This window comes from Eulemur rufifrons, chromosome 19 (assembly GCF_041146395.1).
Source record: "Eulemur rufifrons isolate Redbay chromosome 19, OSU_ERuf_1, whole genome shotgun sequence".
Taxonomy (NCBI): Eukaryota; Metazoa; Chordata; class Mammalia; order Primates; family Lemuridae; genus Eulemur; species Eulemur rufifrons.
In genome coordinates, this window is record NC_091001.1 from 18,875,082 (window position 1) to 18,888,532 (window position 13,451).

Below are 13,451 nucleotides of genomic sequence, written 5' to 3' on the forward strand. Positions count from 1 at the left end.
TTCCTGCTCCAAAGTGGGGCGGTAGCATGTGTAAAGGGTTAATAATCTGGCCCAGAGCCTGAGTGTAAAAGGCTCAACTGGCTAGAAGAAACACTTCTGGAATAGAAAAAGGCAACCTATCCCACCCAATCTGTAAGACAGTTTCACAAATTGATTATTTCTGGCAAATTATTTTTTCTATTAAACTCTGCATTCCATGTACTTTTCCCACTCACAAATGAAATAAAAATTGATAGTCTCTAGATACTTCAATATTTCTTGTCTTATATGCAAGACAGTTTAAAATCTATTCACATTACCCAATTTGCTTCCATTTTTAATGGCAATTATGTCTAAATTTAATAAAACTTAGAAAGTTAGAATTGAAACTTAAAAGCATTTACTAATAATCGTAAGAGTTATTTAATGATCAAAGAAATTTACCCAAAAATACAGGTAACAAAAAGAGGCAACTCAAAAGTCATTCATATTAAAACCAAAATCAAGTTAGATATTTATTTATGCAGAAATATTTAACAAAAACCTACTAAATGTTCAAAGTAAAAGAGATATAGAAGTGAACAAAACAGGTCAAAAATCTCTGCCCTCATGGAGCTTACATTTAGTAATATGAAGAGATAAGGGTTGCCAGATAGGAACAGTGCACAGAAATGTATGCAGCACCCTTGACTCTGTTTCTTCTTGTCCCCCAAGTCCCCATATATACCTCTCAGCTTTTCTACCCACTGACAGTATCCTATTTTAGGCAACCATTATCCTTCGCCTATATTCAGTTCCTAAGCAGTTTCCTCTGCTTCCATACTATTTTCAACCTATTCACCACTATGCCTGACTGTCAGCCAGGAGTGATATCTTCCTTTATTCACAAAGCAATTGTATTTCCAGTGTCTAGTATAATGCCTGGCACATACTAGATAACCAATACATTGTTGAATAAATAAAATGCAAATGTGATCATGTTACTACTTTGATTAAATTTTTTAAATGGCACACAAATGCTTTTAGGATCCAGTCTACAAAGCCTTGATTAAGAAGCACATCCCTGTGGACAAATCTAGCATCATCTGTTGTCAAGTTTCCTTCGTTCGCTACCATCCAGCCATACAAACTTTTGTTCTCCTTTGCGCCACTTTCTTTTCCACCTCTAAATCTCTGAGCCTATTGTTCCCTTCTGACTAAAGTGCTTTTCTTCTCTACTCCTTCCCCTAACTCTACCTTAGCTTTCTGATCCCAGCCTGAATATTGTTTCTTTTGGTAAGCCATTATAGCACCCCCAAATCTGAGTTATGTGCCTGCCCCATGGTTCCATGTACTTCCCCAGTCACAGGATTTATTATACTGTAAATGCCTCTTTAAAGTCTGTGTGCCCAACTGGGATGTAAGCTCCACGAAAGCAAAGACCACCTGGCTTGTTCATTATTCTCAGCACATCGCTCAGTGCATAACACATAAGCAAATATATAGTAGCATTTAAAACTAAGAGGGCCAAGAAGAACTATATATGATTAGGACATTTTGGAGGTACCTAGGTCTACTGCCTGAGCACTCTCCCAGTGAAAGCCATGAATGTGTGTACAAGGACTTACCTGAATTTGTGTTCTAGAGTAAAGTACTGATTATCTACAATCCTTCCATTTTAGGGCCACTACTCTTCAACACTCATATCTCTCTAAAGTATGGTAGACATGTGTATATATCAACTGTAACAGTAAACTATGGTATATGTTTTTATAGCTTGTACATATAGAATAAGTTTTTTAAAAGGTTTATTTCTTTAATTTATGTTCCTTAAGGGAAAAGAAGAGGTCATCTAATTCTTTATAAACTGCTCTGTACTTGAAGACCAAGACACAGAAAGAAGCTGGTGCATTTTCATTTTGTGTGTAAAGATTGCCTTAGTTAAATCTTTATAATAAGGTTAGGAATGATAATTACACTGTTTCCTCAATTTAACAAATATTTATCATGTGTTAGTACTGGTACTAACAACTATTTGCTGACTCAATGTCATTTTTATGATGCTATTACTCAAAGAAACACAAAACACAATTCTTGTTCCAGAATATTTTTAATGCAGTCAAGAGATAAGACATAGACATACGGGAGATATAGTAAAACGTATGGCTTTGGAATCAGACGATTGAAGGTCAAGCTCTAGCACTGCCATTTACTAGCTATACAATCTTCAGCAAGTTACTTAAGTGTGCTGCCATAGTTTGAATGTTTGTCCCCTTCAAAACTCATGTTGAAATTTAATTGCCATTGCAATAGTATTAAGAGGTGGGACCTTTGAAAGGTGATTAAGGCATGAGAGCTTCACTCACATGGGTAGGACAGGTGCCGTTATAAGAGGGTGAGTTTTGTCTCTTGCCCTCTCTCATTCTCTCACCTTCTGTCATATGATGATGGAGCAAGAAGGCTCTTGCCAGATGCTGGTACCTTAATATTGGACTTTCCAGCCTCCAGAACTGTGAGCCAATAAATTTATGTTCATTATAAATTACTGAGTCTCAGATATTCTGTTACAGCAGCACAAAACATACCAAGACATAGTCTAAGCCTCAGTTTTCTCATCTGTAAAATGGTGATCATAACAAATTCTACTTCATAGGGTTGTTATGAAAATTACATTACATAAGCCAATGCATATAAACTGCTTAGCACAGTATCTGGCACAAAATAAGCATTTGATCAGTGTAACTTATCATTAATATAATATTGAATAGTTATAAACACAATAATAAATATGTAATCATTTAAAAGGAATAGAAAACATAACTAATCAAACAAAGTAAACACTCAAGTAGAAATAGCTAACCTAGGCTAGATTTACAAATTGCTACTAAATAACAGAGTACAGAAAATTTTCAAGTATATTTGTTAAATAAGAATCTGACTAAAATCTTTGGAATGCTTGGCAAAATGAAGTGTCCTATTTCCAGGTATGATCTGTATAGTTCATGTGATCCACACTTCTCTTAGGCATGAGAGTGTGTGTATATTTTTTTTAATCTCTAATTATTTAATATTACCTAATGAATATTCCTACTTTACTTTTTGCTTTCTTAACTCATCTATCTATTGATTGCTGCCAGTAAAAAACACAACTGAACGTGCTAAGTCCACTTTATTCTTTTAAGTTATGCCAGGGGAACACTTTTTCCTCACTCCCAATATACCCTTTCACGTAAAAAGAGCTCTATTACTATAACATTCTTGGCCTCTCTTTAGGACTTAACGCACTACACCACAGAAGGTTAATGCCTTATCCAACTTTTAAATTTGAGAATAATCTGAACATGCTTACCCTGATCCAGTGCTATTTGACTGGAAGGTTAAGTCTATTTAATTCTGGAGTTCAGTTAAGGGATTCATTTTGTTCTTACACTAAGCTACGTCCTCCTGCCTAGTCTTTATATGTAATCAAAGTGTAATTTTGATCTCCTATCTGCCTTTTTGTTTTATCATATTTCTCAATTTATTCAGAACCCAAGTGACAAGGAAAGGTAGTGTTTATTATTGGACTCCTTCAAAAATCCCAAGTTATTCACAAAATATTTATTTAAAATTCTATTGTATAGTGTACCAAAGATATGGTACTGAATGAAACATAGTCCCTCCTGTCAAGTAAAAGAGCAGTCTGTCACACAGACCAATTTTCAGGAATGCATTAGATACAAAAATAGCGATCATTAGTAGTATTTCCTCAGATAGAGAATCCAATGTTTGGAATTTCATACAATAGGCATCTCTAGTACATATTGTAAACTTAAAACCTTACTTGTCATGATAAATGTCTATTCCTTTGGTGACTAGTGTTACCAAAGGTATGATCACGGTCAACTTCAATTAATAGACAGAACTTATATTTGATGTTATTTAAGAATTCAAAAACCAACTGGGAAGATGGTGATAAGCAAAGAAGTAAATACTAATTTAAAAATAAAATTACCTAAAGCACATATCTACAGGCCTTCATCTGAGTCTCTTTATTTTAGAAACAGTTCTGCTAAATGGGGTTATCTTATTTCCCAGTTAACAGATTAGAAGGGGCAAGTTGGAAATGGGAGTGTTAGAAACTAGAGAATGTTAGAGACACAGATACGGTGATAGCAATAAAAAATAGATAGAAGTAAAAAAAATAGCAGATATAAAAGCTCTATTGGACTATGAACTCCATGAGAGCAAGAATTGTGTTTCTTGTTCTATACTATATCTCTAGTGCCTAGCATAGTGCTGGCACACAGTGGGTACTCAGTAAGTACTTGAAGAATAACAGAATGTTGAATAAACTACAAAAGCTAACATTCTAGATATAGAGTTTTTAAATGGCAAACAAATACACCTTAATAGACCCTGATGCTAAATCTAGATAAAAACACTGATGCTCTTAATAATGACACCAATTTTGCAAAAAAAAGATAATTATGTTTAGAATGGTCAGTTTATAAAGACACAAAAAAAGTGTAATATCCAAAATGGCAATAATAAAAAGAATGTTAATAAATTTCAGTTATCTGAAATATTAAGAGAAAGCTCTTACTCCGTAATTTCCTGGATGAATGAATTATTAATATACAATATCAGGCAGTTAAAAAAAACCCACCTATTCATTATTGTCAGGCAAGACTATAGTAACTTTAGATTGCGTTAACTTACTTGAAATGCTATATAACTACTGAGAAATAATAATACAATGAGTATATGTAGCAATACTGATTTTATTACTCACAAAGTAAATATAGCTAAACAAAACAGTATCTCAAAACAGTGTGGGAAAACTCACACACTAAGTTCACTATAAACAGCATTCTGAAGTTTCTTCTCCCAACCTGTTTGAAAAAAAGAATAAAATATATGAACATATTAGCTTTTTAAATAAACAATATCATAACTAAATTTATCTCACTAAAATTTGGGTATAATATTTATTTGTGAAACAACTTTCTCAACTGTCAATTGCTATGTAAAGTGGAATTAAGGAATTATTTCCTGTATACTTATCACATCCCTTAGCTAACACTGAGTAGCAAAATCATTAACATGTTATTATTTTTAAATAATATCATTATGGCACCATTTTCTCAAGTTGAGAGGAACATTTTCTTCTTTCACTACCAAGGTACTCAATGAATGCCACACTCTTTGGATGCTGTACTACTAATGCTATGAGGAAAGTAAAAAAATCAGTCAGGCCCCTGATGAAGATAAATCACAAGCATGTAGTTACAATTAACTAGTCAATAAAATCCCAGACAACAGAAGCAGATCATTTTGAGTTACCAAGAGTCAGACCAGTTAGTTCAGCTGCTAAATAACTATCTGGGTACCACTTAACATGTCAGTTCTTATGTGCAGAGGTTGGGATAAGGAACCTCTCTCGTGCTCTACAAAAAATTAGGATTTTCTTTTTGTTTTCTTCGAAAGCGTAGAAAAATAGTAGGAAGAAATTGTAAAAAGAAAAAAGCCACAACTGAAAAGTAAAAAGACAAATTACTTAACTAAGGAGATACTTAATATATTCAGGATGTATTTTGACCAGGAAGGTAAACAGTATTTAAAACTGATTAATGCAAAGCAGTCATTCTCACAGTGTTCCTGAATTTTTGCACCATTTTATTAAAACATCTGATTTTCTCCAAATAGAAACCTGTTCAGCCACAGTTTTCACAATTTTAAATGAGTAATTGGAAGCCTGGGGATAAAATATTACCTATTTTGCCTTAAAGAATTAGGAATAAACAAAACATTTCTTTTTTTGCCTTCAATAATTAGGGAAAAACTTACAAACCTGATATTTTAAAGAATTCCTTAATATCTTCTTTTAGTGATTCAAGTTTAATCTCAGGTCTCTGAAGACTGGCCTAATTTTTTTAAAAAGAAGAAAAAGAAGAAGAAACGAAATGACAGGTCAAAAGTAAATCACTTGGGTTGATTTTTAACACAAATGAAATTTTTAAAAAGGAATGTCCAAATGTGTATACTATTTGAAAAGTCTTCTTTGAAGCTAGAGCTTATAACTATCTAGAATAGCTTATAAGAGAGACTTCCTCACCTATTCTTAAAATAGAGGATCTGTGATAGCATACTCAAAATATACAAACTTGCAGCTTATGAGTGCTTAACATCTTTACCTAACATTTCAAGTAGGAAAAATACTCAGGCCGGGCGCGGTGGCTCACGCCTGTAATCCTAGCACTCTGGGAGGCCGAGGCGGGTGGATCGTTTGAGCTCAGGAGTTCAAGACCAGCCTGAGCAAGAGCGAGACCCCGTCTCTACTAAAAATAGAAAGAAATTATATGGACAACTAAAAATATATACAGAAAAAATTAGCCGGGCATGGTGGCGCATGCCTGTAGTCCCAGCTACTCGGGAGGCTGAGGCAGGAGGATCGCTTGAGCCCAGGAGTTTAAGGTTGCTGTGAGCAAGGCTGATGCCACGGCACTCTAGCCTGGGCAACAGAGTGAGACACTGTCTCAAAAAAAAAAAAGAAAAATACTCAGATTTTATAAATTTATTCCCTTACTATTATATCCAACATATATGGCAACTATACTTAATGACCAAAAAACCATTTGCACACATGTAAATGGGTCTTTATATAGGGTCTTCCTCTTTGAATTCCTGCTCAATGTAAACATGCATTTGTTGCATGTATTTATGGCAAATACATAAAACTATTATACTAATTCATAAATGCTTATTATTAATACCTTACCTTCAAGTGCATGCTTTCTATTCTACTGGTTTTTCACACTGTAATTTTTACCAAAAATAATTTTTCCTATTTGTAATGGCTTTGATTGCTCTCAAAGCATAAATGTTTTATCACCTAGCTTTCTCTATCAAATTCTAGCAGCCTATTTCTTAAGAAGGCATTCTATTAGGGGTGTCTCATAAGCATTTCAAACCTAAGAAATCAAAAATTTATCTTATCTTCCACTCATTTCCTTGTTCCTTCTACTCTTTTAATCTTCATCAATGAAATCACCATCCACCAGATCTTCCAAGTCAGAAACTCAAAGTTATTCTCAATTCTACTCTAACTCTTCCATCATTCAACCCCTTTCTGGGAAGATGGCAAAATTTCTACATAAAAACAGAGCAAAAAACCAGACAGTAAAGCCAAAATCCCATGGAAAATACTTACAACAAAACTAGATGATAAGCTATCCCCCACAGATATAAGCAGCTGAGGACAAACCAACAGCCATAAGACCTGTTTGATATTAGCGTCTGTACAGGAAAAAGCAGAAGAAAGCAATGGGGTATCTGATGTATGTGAAAACAAGAGAACTCCCAAACAGCCAACAAATATACACCTGAACACATGATGAGCCAATTTTCAAACAGGAGCTAAAACTGGAAAGGTTTTACCTAATCCAATGTAGCAGGTGAGGTCTGTAGAGACTGGAGCAGTCTAGCACCTGTAAATTCTTATAACTACCAATCAGGGCTCCCTTTCCAGACAAAGTCTAAAAAATGTTGATAAAGTTACCAAAATTGAGCATGACAGAGAACTAACTCATTGCCTTGAAAACTGGCAAAGAAAGAAAAAGGCATTTATCTTGCCTTTCCTATTGGAAATGCACCACTGGATAACCAAATAGTAAATGAGGGGAAATGTCTCTTTAGAAAATATTATAGCTAATAGTTAAAACAGATATAAATATCATAATTTTGCAACCCTCAATGAATTTCTAATTCTAGGCATTGAGCAGAAACAGCTACTAACACTGCAAAGAAGGCAACCAGATATTATGTGGTTCTCAATGAAAGAACACTCTACTGCTTATTGTCATGCTAAAGTCTGACGAAATCTCTGGGTCCAGCTGTCAACTTACAAGACATAAAAGGATAGAGGAACATGCTGAGCCATACCATGAGTTTGCAATCAGAAAAGTCCAGGCTATGGGAAATTCTAAGGTCAAGTGGCCCAGTTCTTCAGATGATAAATTGTAAAGGGGGGAGAAAAAGGAAGGAGAGAACATCTATAGATTGAAAAAAGACTTAAAAGAAATATAAAAAAATTAATTGGCAAGACTAAGGTATAGTGTCTAGGGATACAAATTTGGTTAATGAAACTGTCAAGAAATGCAGAAAAGTGATTACCATAAGCACCATAAACTGCCAGGGAGGGAGGGGTTTGTGATTGGGATTGGGACGGAGCAAATGGAGAGGTTTCTGGTGTGGCTGGCAAAGTTTCACTTTTTAACAGTGAAGACTGGTTGTTACAGAGTCCGTTTCGCCTTATAACAATACATTATAGATTTATATCTATAATATAAATATATACATATATATTTATAGAATAATAAAAAGATCCAAAAAAAGAAAAGAAAAAATATGCACCCCAATCTATTCTTTCTCTCCATTTTAAAGTCCCACATTTAGTCTAGGTCCTCATCACTTCTCATTTGGCTTACAGCAATAGCTTCTGAACTAGACATCTTGCCACCTTACTTAAATTGCAACCACTCTCCACCTGGCATTCTCAAACCCCTTGAATCTATTTTTCTCCTTTCTTAGCATTTATTGCCTCCTCATATACTATATAATTAATTTATTTACTATGCTTATTGGTATATTATCTCATTATACTGGAAGAGGTATGTTCCACTACAGCAGACATCTTTGTCTTTTTCACTGTTGTATCCCAAGTGCCCCGAACAGTTTCACATAGTAGGTGCTCAATGAATGCTTATTGAATGAATGAACCAATTTCTCCCTTTTCCAATCTATCCTCCAGTGTTTTCTTTCTAAAACATTATAGTCTTTCCTGGCTGTGGCTCTTCACAGCACACACAAGAAGTCTAAATTTTTCAACAGGGCATACTTGGCCCTTCACATTGTAGACCCAACTTACCTCTACAAATTCATCTCCTGCTGCTGCTCCACCAAGTTAACAACATCCTCTTTTTACTCACACCTCCTCCCCACACAAACCCTACTCTCTAGTCATAGTGAACTATACTTGCTGATTCGCCAAGTCAAGTCCTTTAAGGGCTCCAGGCTTTTGTTCATGTTTCCTCAGATGGAAGATACTCCCTCACCACCCTGGCAAACACCTACTAACTTCCAAGACAACCCTCAAGTATCACCTTTCCTTACTCCCCCCAGCAAGGATAGAACATTATGTTCCTCTGTTACAGCACTTATCAAATTATATGTAATTTCCAGCTTAGCTATTTAATCTTTTTAACTAGACTATAAATTCAAGGGCAGGGACCAGGTCTTCATTTTTGCATCCCAAGTATTTACCCTGGCGTTAACTGCTGCTTGACAAAATTATGTTGACCAAACCACGTTCCACCCTTTTAAACCAAATTTCTTCCCAAAACAAACAAGGAACTTGATAAAATTATTTTTAACTGAAGAGACTGGTTTCTAGTCTGTTATTCCTAGGAAAGATTTTAAAAGCTGCAAACCCCTGCTCATTATTCAAAAGCACCAGGGCAAAAGGAAATAAGCTTTCTTATACTAGTCTGTATTTAGAAATCATCTAGAGATAGCACAAAATAAAGAATTTTAAAAGAGAAAACTGGTTATTCTTTCTAAACATTTTCAATATTTCAAAGTTGCTAGGCCTCCTACATATACTTTTTATACCGAAGGCAAATCAAATTTACTAACCACCTAAGCTAATTATTAAAAAATCTTCAGAAAGTTGAGAATCAAAAGCAGGACAGTGACAAGAGGACAACATGGAAAGGCACCGTGGTTCTCTAACCCGATTTAGCAGCATAACCCTTTCTGCAAATAAAATCTAAACTCCATTAGGAATCCTACCATATAAAAACACACTGAAAGTGATATTACCATACAATGAGAACGATAGCCTTTTCTCATTTACTAATGTTATGACTAATAATAAAAAGGTACAGCACTATTCTGATGTAGCCTCAATATCCAACTTATTTCTGTATTTTGTTTTGGTTGCTCAATATAGAGAAAAATCCTGATCACAAACATAAGGGCTTGCATTTTTAATTCCCTTCCTGGCAATCTCAGCACACTCCCAAATTAAAACTGATATAGGAAATGGAAAAAGAAGTGGTTGGAAATTTTATTTTGAGGTAAATCCTAAAATTACTTAAATACAAAAATCAAAGAGCTTCAGATACTTATAACTGCTAAAACTATGCATAACATGGTATTACTACCACACGACATATTACTAGCTCACTTGTCACACATCTCAGCAGTATACCATGATAGGGACCTGTGTTGAACAGATGCACTTGTGCTTTGCTGGCCAACACCAAGCCCAACATACCTACTACAGTAGTAACATCACTTGTATAATGTATTCATTCCATGAGCAAACATGCCCAAACCGACATGTTTTAATAGACCCGTGTAGAGTCACAACACATGAAGAAAAATAAAAGAAACAGCTCTTTTACTGGAATGACTCAGAAAAAGTTAGTTTGGAGTACAGTAGTGGATTATGCACTAAGCACTTGATATTTAATGCATTTGAAAGAGTGTTGTTTCTTAATATAATTTTTTTTTTTTTTGAGACAGAGTCTCACTCTGTTGCCCAGGCTAGAGTGAGTGCCGTGGCGTCTGCCTAGCTCACAGCAACCTCAAACTCCTGAGCTCAAGCGATCCTCCTGTCTCAGCCTCCCGAGTAGCTGGGACTACAGGCATGCGCCACTATGCCCGGCTAATTTTTTCTATATATATTTTTTAGCTATCCATATAATTTCTTTCTATTTTTAGTAGAGGTGGGGTCTCGCTCTTGCTCAGGCTGGTCTCGAACTCCTGAGCTCAAACGATCCGCCCACCTCGGCCTCCCAGAGTGCTAGGATTACAGGCGTGAGCCACCACGCCCGGCCTTAATATAATTTTTAAATTAAATATTTTTAAATGAATAGAACTTTTCAGAATCCTTGGATATAACACAGCAGTTTGAAATCCACTTGGGACTAAATGAGAATGGTATTTATTATCAAAATATCTGGAATCTTCTCAGACTTATTTACTAGCTTGGTCAAGTCACTCAATCTCTCTGCATTGCAGTTTTCATCTTTATTTAATAGGGAAAATAATACCTGAAACTAAGTTATTGTGAGGCTCAAATAAAAAAAATTCAAAGTTATTTTTAGGTTGTGAAGCCTAATATAAATTAAAGTTGTTGTGTTATGAAATATAAGATGTGCTCAGATGGCAGTGGACTAAATATTTGTAAAAGATTGGCAGGGAAGAGGGTCAGGGGGACTATAAAGTTCTTCTATGTCAACTAACCATTTAATGCCTGCCTCCCCTTTGCAAGTGATTTTCTAGCTTACAAACTCTAACTTTGAAACTCTAAATTAGCTTTCTAGCTTAGAAACTATCTATATCCTTACTTTAGCCAATTCCATTTTTGAACTATTCTGTTAAAATTTCTTCCTTATTCTGAGCTAAAATTAATTCTCCTTAACATCTGCCACCACCAGTGCCCTCCCACCCCATTCTGAGGTCACAGAAAATAAGCTTTATCCCTTTTCTGTGAGAGACCTTCAAATAGTCAAAGATATCTATTGTGTCTTCCCTAAAGATTTTCTCCTCAAGACCACATATATTCCCAGGAAGATAGCCAATTTAAAACAAACCAAAAAAAGCCACTATAAGAAGAAAATACATTACAAAAGAAGTATCTTGCATAGAAAAAGGAGCAATTAATTCTAATTAAAGAACCCAAAACAACACATGTTGGCGTGGATGTGGAGAGACAGGAACACTCATACACTGCTGGTGGGACTGCAAACTAGTGCAACCCCTGTGGAAAGCATTATGGAGGTATCTTAAACAGATTCAAGTAGACCTGCCATTCGATCCAGCAATCCCATTATTGGGCATATACCCAAAGGAAAAAAGGTCATTCTGTAACAAAGACACATGTACCCGAATGTTTATAGCAGCACAATTCACAATAGCAAAGATGTGGAAACAACCCAAATGCCCATCAATACATGATTGGATTAGTAAGCTGTGGTATATGTATACCATGGAATATTACTCAGCTATAAGGAATGATGAAGATACGACATCTCTATGGTTCTCCTGGAGAGAGTTGGAACCCATTATGTTAAGTGAAGTATCCCAAGAATGGAAAAACAAGCATCACATGTACTCACCAGAAAATTGGTTTCCCTGAACATCACCTAAATACACATCTAGGAACGACACCAATCGGATATCAGACTGAGGTGGAGGGTGGGGGAGGGGATGGGTGTATGCCTACACAATGAGTGCATTGCGCACCGTTTGGGGAATGGTAACGCTTGAAGGTGCTGACTCGGGAAGGGGGGGTGGGGAAGGGAGGGATATATACCTACATGATGGGTGCAACGCACACTATCTGGGGAACAGACACGCCTGGAGCTCTGACTTGGGGAGAAAGGCGGTACATGGGCAACGTATGTAACTTGAAATTCTGTATCCCCCATAACAATAAGATGAAAAAAAAAAAAAGAAAAAAGAAAAGTTCCTAACTAACTTGTGGTTTTATAAAGAGGGACTTCTGCAGTGAAATAGATTAAATAAGGCAGTTGTATAACTGTAATCAATCAAAAAATTGCTTTGCTTTGCTTTTGCGTTTATTCTATAAAAGTCTGCCCCTTATGTTTCTTCAGTGAAGCCCTGAGCTGCATGGTATTTGGTGGTTCCCAATTCATGACCCAGAAAAAAACTCACAGAGCTGAAGAACCAAAAATAAACTTTAAAAAAAAAAAAAAAAAAAAAACTGAAAAAGGGGAGCAAAACAATCTAGGCTGAGTAAACATATTGAACAAAGGTATGAAAATAGTTTTGTGCACTGTCAGTTTATGGAATAGCAAAGATCCAATAGAATGTAAGAAGGGTTGAGCGTGGTGGCTCACACCTGTAACCCTAGCATTTTGGGAGGCCTGAGATGGGAGGATCACTTGAGCCCAGGAGTTTGAGACCAGCCTGAGCAAGAGTGAGACTCTGTCTCTACAAAAAATAGAAAAATTAGCTGGGAATGGTGGCGCTCACCTATAGTCCCAGGTACTTGGGAAACTGAGGCAGAAGGATCATTGGAGCCCAGAAGTTTGAGGTTGCAGTGAGCTACAATGATGCCACTGCATTCTACCCTGGGAGACAAAGCAAGACCCTGTCTCAAAAATAATAATAATAATAATAGTAAGTAAGAAGGAAAAAAAAGTGGAAGATGAAGCTAAAGCACTCTCTCTTATTTCTGTCTATCCTGCTCACCTGTGTCAGATTAATGTTCCTAAAAACCAGCTCCATGCTTTCACTCTCCTCATAATACCTCAATGACCTCTTTACTACCTATAGAATCAAGGCAACCTCACCCAAGCATTTACAACCCTCTAAAAATCTAGTTCCACCCAACCTATATAAACTTATTTCTCTAGAAATGCCCTACAACAGCAACCTTCTACTGGACCTACATTGGGAATTCACTGTCATCTTCCCAC

The 13,451-nt window shown here is 35.9% G+C and overlaps 1 protein-coding gene across 2 annotated transcripts in view; it reads right to left on the reverse strand.

The window, feature by feature from the left end:
- The window catches only part of TBC1D19 (TBC1 domain family member 19), a 124,975-nt gene that overhangs the window by 101,466 nt on the left and 10,058 nt on the right, over nt 1-13,451 (reverse strand). Inside the window, exons 2-3 of one of the 2 annotated variants that reach the window (XM_069494574.1) lie at nt 5,792-5,864; nt 4,787-4,832 (exon numbers count right to left, since the gene is read on the reverse strand). The exons of the other annotated variant lie outside the window; for it this stretch is intronic. Coding sequence (XP_069350675.1) covers nt 4,787-4,832; nt 5,792-5,864 — 119 coding nt within the window. The remainder of the gene's footprint in view (nt 1-4,786; nt 4,833-5,791; nt 5,865-13,451) is intronic. 2 annotated transcript variants of the gene reach the window in all.